Here is a 14,103-nt window from a genome sequence, read left to right as displayed (position 1 = left end):
GGCCACCTCGTGTGAAGAGTTGACTCATTGGAAAAGACTCTGATGCTGGGAGGGATTGGGGGCAGGAGGAAAAGGGGATGACAGAGGATGAGATGGCTGGATGCCATCACCGACTCGATGGACGTGAGTTTGAGTGAACTCCGGGAGTTGGTGATGGACAGGGAGGTCTGGCGTGCTGTGATTCATGGGTTTGCAAAGAGTAGGACATGACTGAGTGACTGAACTGAACTGAACTGAACATAAATGTTGAGATTACCAATGACTTTTGTTTCTCTAATACTTTTATTTTCTTCTTAATGTTAAAAAATGACATCTATTTTTAAATAGAAAAAAATCATGTTGATGTAAACTTTGCTTAGGGCATCTGATAATTGACAATGCAGTCTACTAGACATATTAAACAACCATATGTATAACATTTCCATGTTCTAACCTTCTATTAGCTTATATCATTCAAAGTTAAACTATCTGGACTACATTAACTTAGCACTTATAAAAAAATTTATATTAGATATAATTTAATGTTTGCCCTATTCATTTACAGAGGGTTAACAGAGAAATGCCAAATATGATTCTTCTTTCTTCTATGAAACCAAGATTACAGTTGGTGTCTTTGTACCACCCAAAATGTACTTTCTGCAAACATCCCATCATTAATACCATTTGACTAAGTGGGAGGTAGATGAAATTGTACTTTTCTCTTGCCAACCAATGGAAAGCTTCTTTTTATCTTTTCAGGAAACATACACCAACTTAGAAACGTGAATACTGTAATGTACCAACCTTTGTGCATGCTCAGTCACTCAATTGTATCTGACTCTCTGAGACCCCATGAACTATAGCCCACCAGGCCCCTCTGTCCATGGAATTTCCCAGGCAAGAATACTGGAGTGGGTTGCCATTTCCTTTTCTAGGGGATTTTCCTGACCCAGGGATGGAACCCGCATCTCTTGCATCTCCTGCATTGACAGGTGGATTCTTTACCACTGAGCCACCTGGGAAGCCCCATGATACCAAATCAGGTGTTAAAAATATCTACCCTTTCTACTTTGGTCAGATGGCCTCTATTTTTTGTTTCAGCTTTTAAAAAGTTATCTTGCAACTATTCTTTCATATATGCTGTGATGCACTGGGCTTAGTCACTCAGTGGTGTCCGACTCTTTGTGACCCCATGGACTGTAGCTTGCCAGGTGCCTTTGTCCATGGGGATTCTCCTGGAAAGAATACTGTAGTAGGTTCCCATGCCCTCCTCCAGGGGATCTTCCCAACCCACGGATTGATCCCAGGTCTCTCACACTGCAGGTGGATTCTTTACCATCTGAGTCACCAGGGAAGCCCAAGAATACTGTAGTGGGTAGCCTATCACTTCCCCAGGAGATCTTCCCAACCCAGGAATTGAACCAGGGTCTCCTGCATTGCAGGTGGAGTCCTTACCAGCTGATCTACCAGGGAATCCCATTCTTTCATATATACCCTATACCTACTCTTTTGGGAAGTAGCACACTATAAATCTTAAATGAGTAAAACGCTTTTTGCAAAGACCTTGTGACAACGATAAAAGTCCAGGTGTGCTCCAAATACCTAAAGACAGAGCCTTGGTTTCCCTGATGCCTCAGATAGTAATGAATGTGCCTGCAATTCAGGAGACAGGTTCAGTCCCTGGGTCGGGAAGATCCTCTGGAGGAGGAAATGGCAACCCATTCCAGTATTCTTGCCTGGAGAATCCCATAGGCAGAAGAGCCTTGCAGACTACAGTCTATGGGGTCCAAAGAGTTGGACGTGACTGAGTGACTAACACTTTCACTTTCATTTTTCTGGTTTCCCTTGCCCTCCCCCCTGCACAACCCCTTATTCTCCCATCCTTTAGTTTGCTGTCCAGAAGGGAAGAATTCCTCTCAGAGAGTAGAGAATCTTTAGTTCAGAGAGAGCGTGAATGACTCAACCAACACCACACAGTGAGCAATAGAACTGACCAGAAGCCAGGTCTCCTGACTTAGAGCACAGTTCACTCTCCGTTAGACTACGAGGGCATTCCAATCCTTCTGATAAGTCAGGGAAATCTAAGAAGCATGGACATAAAGGCACATATTTTTAACCTTCCTCACACATTTCCTTTGGCTTAGCTTATTTAGGTTTCAGAATAACTTTAGTCCTAGACTCTTATCTTTTAACTCCCAAATAGTATACTGCCTGTCTTTGGAATTCTGATTACAAAGTTCTTTATTCATTTACTCAGATCATCTCACGTGTTACATGGCTGCCATGTGCAAAGCTGTGCATGCCACACTAAGTCACTTCAGTTGTGTCCGACTCTTTGGGACCCCATGGACTGTAGCCTGTCAGGATCCTCTGTCCATGGGATTTGCCAGGGTAGAATACAGGAGTAGGTTGCTATTTCCTTCTCCACATGTGCAAAGAACTGGGCTTATATTCAAGAGAAGGCACTGGCTTCCTCAAAGAACTGCTAGACACAAACTGGTGTTGTGAACAGAACAGCGGATCTGGAGACCTGGGTTTTCATTCTGGTGCTGCCCTGGATTTGCTGTCTGGCTTTGTACAAAGTCACTTGACCTCACTCAGTTTCAAGTTTCTCATTTGAAAATTAAGGTGATAATATCATTTGGCCTGTAAGAGAGTTACTCTTTTGCTGTGTGTGCGTATGTTAGTCACCCAGTCGTGTCTGACTCTGCAACCCCATGGACTGTAGCCTGCCAGGCTCCCCTGTCCATAGAATTCTCCAGGCAAGAATACTGGAGTGGGTTGACATTCCCTTCTCCAGGGATCCTCCTGACCCAAGGATCAAACCCGGGTCTCCTGCACTAGAGGCAGATTCTTTACTGTCTGAGCCACCAGGGAAGCTACCATTCATTAAAAACTGTGTGCCAGCCACCGTCACACAGCCCTCTGTGTGCACAATATCATCGAGTCTTTAGATGACCATGTTTACAATTAATGCACTATTATTTCCCCTACTGTACTGATAAGAGCACTAAAGCTGGTGAGATTAAGCAACATTCCCAAAGTAAGTACGAAAGTCATGGATCTGGGGTTTGGATCAAAGTGGACTCCAGAATTTCCATAGCCAACACCACTGGTCCCTCCCAACATAAAAAATAATTAAGAATATACCTTGAAAGGCATTAAGCTATTAAAGCATTCTCATTTACTCTACTTCTACCTATCTGAACTTCTAAGATGTGAATACGTCTATTCTTCTGCTCATTTCTTTGTCTTGTCAAATAATCACCTCGAATGTCCAGGTGACAACCTGGAGGTGGGGGACTCAAGCCCTTCTGGTTGACTTTCACAATAAAGAGGCTCTGGGTAGGCTCCATAAGACCATGCTTCCTGTGTCTCAAAGTTTAACTATCTTCTTTGTTCTCTTCAATCTTTTGGGGACTCATCCTTCCTGGGAAGTTCAGAGGCCCATTTTCAGCCAAATACAAATGTTAGAAGCTTTTCTCCAAAGGAGAAAAATGAGTGAGAATCTAGTCCCTTGGAAGATCCAGCTAATCCATCTTATAAAGCAGGCACAGAAGCCATGAAATACACCAACCATTTCTCTCCCAAGGACTTTTGCCAGCCTTGGCACAGGCTGGTTCATTTGAAATATATAATTAAATATTCTTAACAACTCAATTCTTCCACCTCACTTTGATCAATAGTTCATTACCTAAGTCAGATGTGCCAAAAGAGGCAAACTCTTCAGCTCATTTTGTCCTATATTTGCATGAATATTATGCACTGAATGTTACGCTTCTTTGAACTTCAAAAGAACTTCCTGGCCTCTTTTGACTACAACTTTAACAATTGAGCATAATGGAGTTACAGAAAGACATTTTCCCAGCTAAAGATCTCCAACCTCGCTGCTTTTGGACAGGAACAAACTTTTATACAAGCCATAAATGGCTCATTCATCCACTGTGATGGCACTGTCCATATTTCCTGGGTTCCTGAGCGGGTTTTCCCTCCTGTGAGAGCAAGGTAACTCTGGCTAATTAGCTACTAGCAAGTGGCAGCACCCACTTCTACTTTTCCTTGTGCAAACAGCTTTCTGCTATGAAAGCATTTCCTCCAGACCTCCTCAGATTCTACGCCAGTTGAGTGAGTGTCTTTGACCATAATAGCATCGCCCCTCATTCCATCCTGATGCCTAAAATGGGAGAGCAAACAGGCTACCGAGCATCTGCCTTGACCAACATGCTTATACTCAAACCAGCCCATGAATGAGAAAAAGCCTTGGCTTCCTTGGGTAAAACAGTATCAGGCAGCAAGGAGCGACAAGAAACTTTATGATCCTTACACATTTCTTGAAGTTTTTCTGTTATTTTTTCCCCTCATTTTGCTTCTTCCATTCTTATACCTACTCTTCTCTAGAACTCAACAGCACAATATGGGAATCCTGATTTCCTTTTACTTCAAAGGACTTTTTCCTGTTGTCAAAGTAATATTTGCCAATTGTGAAATCTTTGGAATAAACAGAAGTATAAAAATGAACAAAAATAACAGTCATGAAACTACTACCCAGAGATAAAAAATTAGTTCCCTCTTGCACACCATGTGTGTGCGTGCATGCTCAGTCGTGTCTGATTCTTTGTGACCCCATCGACTGTAGTCTGCCCGGCTGGCTCCTCTGTCCATGGGATTTTCCAGGCAAGAACACTGGAGTGGGGTTGCCATGCCCTTCTCCAGGGGATATTCCTGACCCAGGGATTGAACCTTTTTCTCCTTCATTGGCAGGTGGATTCTCTATCATTGAGCCACCTGGGAAGCCTCACTGTACACCAAGCATGGATATAAATTTCAGGTAGAAGAGAGAACTATGGGTAAAACCCCAAATTATGGAAGCAGTAGAAAAAAATATAAGAATATGGAGTAGGAAAGATCTTCCTAGGAATAAGAAGAAATCCACAAGCCATAAAGGAAATGAATGACAGATCTGACTACACAAAAATTTAAAACTTCTATATGGGAAAATATGGCTTATACAAAGTTTGAATGAAATGGCAGACTGGGAAAACAATATGTGAAATACAAAAGGTTAATAACAGCATTTGAAATAACAAAATGTTAATAAATAAGCTTTTGCAAATCAATAAGGCAAGCAACCCAACTGAAAAATAGCCAATTCACTGGAGAAATACAATTGAATTAAAAGTAATTGAAAATACACTCCAGTAATAGGAAAATCTCACAGCACAACTGAAACATGATTTCCTCTAGTAAACTGGCCCATGAATACAGCGATTAATAATACTTTTAGTGAAGGAATTAGAAATGGACATGCATACATATATGGTGGAAGTATAAACTGATACTTTTTTTGGAAGGACAATTTGACAGTTTTTGCCAAGATTAAAACTGAGCATACACATTGACCTGACAATTACTCACAAATACTTGCTTAAGTGCTTTCAGGCATTCACTAATGCCTTACTTACAGTAATAACAAAACTGGAAACAATCTAAATATCTACAAATAGGGACTATCTAAACAAACCATGGCACACTCATATAACCGGGTACTATGTAGGCATTAGAATGAACATGGTACTGTTACACTGAAATGTTCTGACATGGAAGGATGTCCTAGACACACTGCTGAATAAAGCAAGTTATAAGGAAAAAATATTTATATATAAAATATCCAATTTTTGTAAAAGAAAAAATCCCTATAGATATGTATGTTTTGATAACACAGAGAGAAAACAGCACAGAAGAAACAGAAAACTATTATTAATAGAATAATAGAAAACTATTATTAATAGTAACAGTCATCCCTGAGGTGTGGGAATGGGAGTTGAGAGAAACAGGTTCTTTATGAAGTTCAGATACTTTCACATCATTTTGTTCAGTGAGTAGTATTCATTTAATAATTTAAGAAATTTCAAAATAAGCTAATATAAGCATTTTCCAGGGCTATCATTTTCCATAAGGAGTGTTTGGTAGCATGAGAGTACATTACAAGGATCATTTATGCAACCATTTCCTACTGCTTCTAATGTCTTGTGCTGCTGCTGCTAAGTCGCTTCAGCCGTGTCCAACTCTGTGCGACCCCATAGATGGCAGCCCACCAGGCTCCACTGTCCCTGGGATTCTCCAGGCAAGAACACTGGAGTGGGTTGCCATTTCCTTCTCCAATGCATGAAAGTGAAAAGTGAAAGCGAAGTCGCTCAGTTGCCTCCGGCTCTTCGTGACCCCATGGACTGCAGCCTACCAGGCTCCTCCACCCACGGGATTTTCCAAGAGTACTGGAGTGGGGTGCCATTGCCTTCTCTGTCTAATGTCTTGTAGAGCTGCGATATAAATCTCTGTGCATGCAGTGTGTGTATGTGTGTGTGTGTGTGAGTGTGTATGTGTGTGTGTGAGTGTGTATGTGTGCCAAGGCAACATACCTAAGGCATAGACTTTTAGAGTTTCCTTTTAGTGGAGATAACTTTGCACATATCTTTGAGACAGTTAGCTTGGGTCAGGCCCCAAAGAATGATGCTGAGGGCTCATTTAGAGAATGATGATGACCTAAGCCTCATTATCTGACTATAAGCTGGAAACACTAGCTCAGAACTGGTCCCTTAGGCCATCTGTTACATAATCATTTTGACACCAATTGAATATCCAAAGGGCTTGGGACAGACTCACAGGCAGTAGGAAATGTTAGAGAGTGATAGTTTGGGGCCTGTCAATCATTTTTCAATCACATTTTTTCTTTGGTTTGTCAATTAAGCTCTAATTGTCTATTTCTATGGACAATATTACTCAATTCTTCATTAATATGGAAGGCTTCCCACAGAAGATGGTCTCCTAAGAGTTGCAAGCTTCCCCATGCTGCCACAAGGCCATAAGGGAAGTTTCTCCCTAAGAAACAAAGGAGTTTTAAGTCCAGCTGCTTGTGAGCTTAGCTGAGAATGGACTGGACTTTTCTCTCACATCCACTTAAATCAAGGCAAACTTCTGGAAGACGACGGTTCTGAGGTGGATTACGTATTCAAGCAGAAGAAGGTCGGTTGAGGACTACAAGAGAAGAGGCTGATTTAAGCTCTCTTGCTCCTACTGTGCCCTGCTCAAACTTCCTTTTTTGTGTCTTGATCATACGAGAGATTACAATGGATCACTTATGTTTAAAAGCCTAATCAAAAGCCCTATTTCTCCCAGGAAGGAGACTCACTTTACTATGAAAACCATAGTGAAATAGAAAGACAGTTAACAGTGGAACAGATTTGGCACTGTTCTCCCTAACTGAGAGCCTCATGCCCAATATATTTAACTTAAGCTGATAAAGGAGATACATGTTGAAATGATGGGCTTCAGATGCTGTTTCAGCTCCTACAGGCATATTTACACAGTTCCTTCTCATGAATAAGTTCAGTGGAGCAGAGAATGCCCCATCTTGGACCAGTTCCACTTTGTGCTTCTTTTGATGCAGCCAAAAAGGGGAACTAGAGAGAGGGCTTTTCCTTCAAATGCAGAGCCAGGGTCCACCTTGGAGGTGGCTGCAAATGGCCCAAAGAAGGTGAGGCTCACAGTTGGCGAAGGCAGGCAGACAGCTCCTAACAAGAGCAGAGATGTCAATGGTTACTCATAAATCTCTCAAATGTGGCCGCAAGGAGGGTTAATTACCCGCCTTTTCCTGCCACTCGGCTTTCTCCAATGTGTCAGCCCATGACACGGATCGCTGACTTTCTAGAAATATTCCCTGGCTTTGCAGGGACGTTTCGTTCAACAAATGGCATCCAATTTGCTCACGGTCCCTGGAATCTCAATTTCCTCAAAGGATTTTTCATCTCAATCCAGTTCGTGTGAAGGTTTTTTCCTTCTTCATTTTTCGGCAGAAGGGAATAGGCAGAGCCTGCTTTACTTTTTTTTCTTTTTCTTTTCTGTGTTATTCTTTTTCATAAAGTGAAAACCTTTGTGGAAGAGTCTGAAATTTGGGAAAAAATCCAGCTCATCTGTCAGATATTTCTAGAATTACGTAAAATGGAATGAGATTTGTACAGTTTAGAACAGGAAACGGAAAATAACTAATGTGTCATGTGTTCTATGAGATGAAAACTATATGATAATCAGAAAAACAGCCCCAAATTCATTGGCCTGATTCAAAGCTCTCCTTCTTTTATCAACTCACACATAAACCAGTAACATTCACTTTCTTAGATTTGTGGCAGGGCCACATTTGGGCTAACTGGCAATCTCTTCAGATTATAAGCACATTCTGAAAGAAATGACAAGAAAGTATCTTGTTTTTTTTAAAACTCAAGACACTTACGTTTTACTTGCTCTGTTCTGCTTCCTTCTAGGAAAAGAAAGAACAGCAACAAGGAAAAGATGTATCTCATGCCTCCCATGCAGCCCATCTTCCATTTTTTTTTCATTCCGGCCAGTGCAAAAGGCAACTTGAAACTTTCAGGGCCCCGTGTACTCAAGCTGTTGGGAAGAAAGCAGACAAAAAGAACAGATCTACTGGAACTGATGGAGACCTCTTATCTCAGGCTTCTAACCTACTGGGGGGCAGGAAGGGCTGGGGGAATTTACATGTGTAATAAGCACTGCTTTCCTGCAAAGAAAGAGAACTTGCCTCTCCTGCCTTGCAAAGACTGTGGGGGAAAATTTAAGTGGACGAACATACATTCCTATCCAATGCTAAGGCTAAATCCTTACAGGCAAGTCATAGGAAAGAAAAAATAAACTTTGAAATCCTCATTTCTAAGGGAATTAAAGTTGATTTCTCAAGAGATTTTCTTTGGGAGAAAAGGGAAACTGGGGTTTGCAAAACGGCCATTTTGGCAAACAAGATAAAAATAATAGGCAGTGAACCAAACAATTTCTGAAACGAAAGTCAACTGATCTTAGCTTCAAGACTTAATCCTTCAGGGATGGGGCAAGGATTGATCAGTGTTTTGCCTGTGTCTCTTATGAGATCTATAAGGATTGTCAATTTGGCTACTTATGTTGGAAAAGACAGATGTGATTAGCAAATGGATGTGATGTAAGCACCTGAATGGTTCAGACATACTCCTCTCACATGAAGTCCCCTGTGAAATGGAAATTTTAAATGGACCATTTAAGGAATATTGGGCAAACTTAAGTAGGTAATATGTTCACATTGCATCACCACACAAAAGACCACCCCAAAAGCACCTACCATTCTTAAAAATAGGAGAACTGCATTTCCAGTCTCAGGAGTGGAAAGCTTTTTGAGGCTTAGAACACAGAAGGTTTGCTATAGATTATATCCAGCCACAGGTCATTTCCATCGACTTTAGAGCTGGCAAAACTCTTCCAAAGGGGGATTTGAAAATATTTAAATAATTCAAGAAACACCATATTTCAGTCTGGGATTAACACTGGATGGGAAGTGAGTTCAACAGTCTTTTCAGCAGATCCAACCTAAATATTGAGTATAGAGAGCTGGATGGAATACAAGATGATCATTCCGGAGAATGATCTTTGGGCCACGATGTGAATGCCACCACTCTTACTTTAAATATTATGAAGTTGGCCAGATAATTTAAAATCCATGGTTTCAAATTAAGAGTATGTAACCAAAGCAGAACTGGTCATAGAGAATAATTTATGTATCAGCCAGGATTTGCAGCACCGGTTTGCCTCTCTACCTCCTTCCTGCTCCTTAAACGACGACTAAATTTTCCTGGGACATGTTCATAGCCTTCAAAAGACCTGGGTTCTGATGACCAGATCCCATCTGGGAGTTTCTGGCCCTTCTTCAATCACTCAGAATGTCCAGCTCTGTCCTCTGAGAGTTACCAGGTTCCCTCGAAGCAAATCATTTCCATGAACAGCTTTAACACAGCGACTCACCCCAGTGAGGTTCTTCCCGAGCCTTCTTTAATAGGCTTATCCCCCAAGTCTCCAAAGGAGAAAGATTTTTTTCTAAACCACTGAAATCCAATTTATCATAATCACATATGGCTCTCAGGGGGGATTTTTGAAGCCGTGGTTTTCGGGTCTCCCCATGCAAGAACCAACTGGATTGTTTTTCTTGTACAATGGTTGGGTGATTTGGTGAACAGTAGCATTGCCTCATAACTCAAGCTGGCAAGAAAACGGCTCTTAGGTTTTGGTTTTTCTTTTTTCTTTTTTCTTTTTTGCTTTTCTTGGGTCTCAACTAATGGTATGAGCAAAGAGAAAAGTTGGTGACTAGAGAGCAATTAATCTCTTTTGGCGTTCCTGTCATCCGTGTGGCCTCCCTGGCTGGGATGAAGAACATCAGAAAATGAATCTCTTTATAAATAATCACTTTTGATTTACAAGATCCTGAAGTCCTGCCTTTATGTTCTGTATGGAGCTATAAACCTAGAAGAGTTCCCTCCCCAGGTCTCTGTTAAATTTCTCTTTATCCCTTAACTTTTTCTTTTGGGGGGAGGAGAACAGTTCAAGACATTTGTTGGGGCTGCAGCAATAAACACGAGTGAGCATTGCTCAGCAAACATTCCGACTCTTACACTTGCAAAGAGCCAAACTGTCCTTAATTTTTCAAATTATACTTTGACCCAGTTAACTGGAGTTATTTCGGCATTAACTCTCTGTTTGCTTCACACAGGCCGTTGTGCCATTGAACTTGCACTGGCTCTTTTACAGGTTACTTAGAAATGTAGCCATCGACATATTTGGGGGAAAGCCAGGCTCCAACAAGAAAACAACAAAGAAAACAAAATTTCTGAGACCAATGCTGCCGAGCTGGGGAGGGTGAGTGGGCTTCACAGGAGTCTAAGAAACACGTAAGATCCTAAAGAAATGTACCCATTAAGGTGCCTTCGTGAAACAAGCATTCACCAAGTTCATTTGCAACAAGCTAGGGGATCAAGGGCTCCTTGCCTGGCTGTGACTGCAAGGGATCTGGGCAACCAAGTGTCAAGGCTCTGTCAGTTCTCAGAATAGGTCTCCTGGGTAGAATAGAATCAGAGACATTCCCAAAGGAAGGCTAAAGAATGGGCAGGTCAGCCAGCTCTTCATGCCCCACAGTGTTCCTTTAATCCTTCCTAGAGGCTTCACTACCCTTGTAATCTTACATTCACTATTGTCTGTGGGACAGCCCCCAGGGTGACAATTCTCTTTTGGACAAACAGTAAGAGGACACTGGAGTCGCAGGCCAGAGTCCATCAGCTAAAATCCTCTCCCCAATCTACCACCCAACAAGAAAAGCTCCATTCACTGGCGGTGGGCTGGCCCTGAAAAATGGCAGCTTCAGGCCAGGGTGTCTCTGGTCTGAGTTGAGATGCCTCCATCCCTATGACGGACAAACAACGACTGGAGTTTGGTTTGCAAAACACCGTGCTATCTATTATTTCCTTTTGATTCCCCACAACAACTCCACCTTCAAAATGGGCATCCTGGAGCCCAGAGAACTCAACTGCCCATTCTCATAAAGTTAGTGGCAGGGCTGGCAGGAACTACAAGGCAGGCTTTCCAGGCCCTGAGTTCTGGCAATACCGCGTTGCACCCCGAGCTTAGCGGGTCCAACTCTGACCCCAGTGGTCTGGGCCAGAAAATGAGGCAGATGTCCACGAGGAGAGAGACGCCTCCAGCCCCTTCTGCTCTGTTTCCTTAACTTGAGTACCTCGGAACCACCTACTGGTCCAGGGCACTTCAGCAAGCAAGCAAAAAAGACTCGGGACACAGGCGATCACTAAGGGGACTGCAGAACCTGTTAGATGGCTACCCAAGGGGCCTCCCCGCAGCTCCAGAGCCTGGAACTAAGCAGGCCAAGCGGGAGTGGCGAGTTCGAATCCGGAGGGAGCCGACCCCCCCCCCCCCATCCACCCACCTACCTTGGTGCAGCGCCCTGGGCCCCACCTCCAGCCGGGCCGCGGGCAGCTGGAGCAGGGAGCCAGCTCGGGTGGCAGGTTCGGGGAAGTTTGGGGTGCCCTGGGGGAAGACGGCCCACCTGCGCAAAGGCTGGAAAGGAAGAGTGGGAAAGCAGGCGCCGGGCACTGCTCACTGACCTGGCCACCGGCCTCCTCCGTGGTCCACGCGTGCAGGCGTTCCGAGCTCCCCAGGGCGCTCCTCCGAGGTCTGGGATTCGCAGGTTGTGGCGAGAGCTAGAGTGCGTGCGAGGGGGGAGGGGGGACTCGAAAGTGGGTGGGAGGAAAAACATCACCGCCCTCACACCACGAGGGAGCAGCGGTTCGCTTTGGCTCCCGGGGGCAGAGCCAAGGCGCTGGTGCGGCGGCCCGGGGCCACCTGCCCGCCCGCCGCCCGCACCCTACTTAGCCAGCGAGGCCGGCGGCTCGGCGCGGGCGGGAAGTCCGCGACCACGCAGCAGCTGCAAGCCCGCACCCCCTCGCCTCCCCGACACCGCCGTTTTCTCCCCTATCCCCCGACCCGAAAGTTAAGAAATCAGGAGAAAGTGTGAGGCTCAGCCGGCGACTTTCACATCACGCAGCGCCCCCACCCACCCCCCGCTCCTCTGGCTAAGCGAGCGTTGGGGTCTTAAAGGGACCGCACATCTCCTCCGGCCCCTCCTCCCGCTCCGCGCTGGAGGCGCCTAGGAGCTCCCCGCCGCTTGCTCACGGCCTGATGACCCCGGCTACCCTCCGACTTCCCTGCTGGAAGCCCTCAGCCCCCTCTCTTCCGGCACCACGGCCGCTCTGCGTGCACCTGGTCTGGTCCCCAGCCGGCGCGCGGGACACGGGATGAATTGGCCTCGAAAATGATGCCCTATAGCAGGCTGCTGATCATTTCGGGGTGTATCTCAAATCCACATCGCGGCTAGTAAAGTGACAAAACGTTGGTGCCCTTCAAGGCAGGATGGCGATGAGTGTGTGTCTGTGGAGGGACAAGGGACGACTTAGAAATCTGCTTTCGTCCACCAAGAGAGTTCCTAAGACCCAGGGAAAGGGTCTCCAGTAACTGTTAGGTGTCTTGAAGAAAACTTGGGAGTGGCTCACCAAGAACCCATCCGTGAAATCGCAATACCACTGCTGACCCCTTGGTGAACCCGAGATGGACTAGTCCAGATTTGAGTTTATTCCATGAGCAAGAGTTACAAATGATCAGAATTCTCTAAGGGCCCGAAAGCGGTGCCTTGACAGACAGTACCCATTTATATTTTGAGCTCCTAAATTTAAAGGAGAGCTGCAGGATTTTTTCAAGGTGGAACTGCCTTATATTGATACTCTTAACATCAACATGCCACTTTATGGCTTGCAGAGTACTTTCCTATGCATCATCATTACTTTTTAAACTTTCACAACAAACCGAATGATCTGTCTGTGGCCTCAAGTGTTGGAGTTGGCAGGAACTTCTGGACCATTCATCTCAACCTCTTCCTGTCACAGAAGAAACTGATGGAGGAGGGAGAGGGAGACCTGATGTATGGAAGGCCGCGCTAGATAGATTTGACCTTCCAGTTAGGATGTCCTGACTTTCAACCCACTGCTCTCTGGCTGTTATCGCCAGTCTATAGATGAGGAAACTGATGCTCAGAGCAGTTGTGCTTACCAAAACTATATCATATACCACGAAGAGAGAACAAAGGAGAATGAAAACAAAAATAATTATCCCTGGAAGTTAACTCTTTTTTTTTTCTTTCTTCACAAGTGTTAATATCATCCAACTAGCCCTGAATTGCTGGGGATGTTTATTTCAGTGTTAACAAAGAAAACTTGGCCCTTTCTGAAATGTTGCCTTCAGGGCCCAAAATGTCTAGCTCCATCCTGCTACCTAGGTAGCCATACGTTACCACATGCATTCAATTTGTGCTGTACTATATTAGTTTGAACTTGCTGATTTGTTGCCTCATAACCATTCTCATGCCATTTAAGGTACTGATGTTTTGTCTCACTATACTGAGTTCCTCAAGGCCAAGGACTGGTTGTTTAATTTCCTTTGTATCTGCATCCCCCAACCCCCATCATCACTCCCAACGTGCTTAGAGAGTATTCAGGAAAATGGGTGTCAGGGAACAGACAGGGACAAGCATAGATCCCAGTATTAAAAATCAGTAGACTCACTGAGATTTAAAAACTCATCTATTTGGCTACAACCACTGGCTCCCCTCGCTTGATGTAGTATTCTGATTACTCCATAACAAACCATCCCCAAACCTAGTGGCTTAAAAGCTTCCAATGATTTATTATGATCAAA

The 14,103-nt window shown here is 44.2% G+C and overlaps 1 protein-coding gene across 10 annotated transcripts in view; it reads right to left on the bottom strand.

Moving 5' to 3' along the window:
- The window catches only part of CHRDL1 (chordin like 1), a 135,588-nt gene extending 123,249 nt beyond the window's left edge, over positions 1 to 12,339 (bottom strand). For 2 of the 10 annotated variants that reach the window (XM_006071603.4, XM_025277290.3), the window contains exons 1-2: positions 11,961 to 12,329; positions 8,264 to 8,421 (exon numbers count right to left, since the gene is read on the bottom strand). In XM_006071603.4, the coding sequence (XP_006071665.1) occupies positions 8,264 to 8,421; positions 11,961 to 12,112 (310 nt within the window). In that variant the 5' untranslated portion in view covers positions 12,113 to 12,329. Of the gene's footprint in view, positions 1 to 8,263; positions 8,422 to 11,786; positions 11,928 to 11,960 lie in introns of those variants that run through there. The other 8 variants (XM_025277292.3, XM_006071605.4, XM_044937462.2 and 5 more) reach the window with 8 other exon arrangements.
- Positions 12,340 to 14,103: the final 1,764 nt, after the last annotated feature.

Source organism: Bubalus bubalis, chromosome X, assembly GCF_019923935.1.
Source record: "Bubalus bubalis isolate 160015118507 breed Murrah chromosome X, NDDB_SH_1, whole genome shotgun sequence".
Lineage (NCBI taxonomy): Eukaryota > Metazoa > Chordata > Mammalia > Artiodactyla > Bovidae > Bubalus > Bubalus bubalis.
Note: the sequence above shows the minus strand (reverse complement) of the source record. Positions and strands in the feature narration are given on the sequence as shown.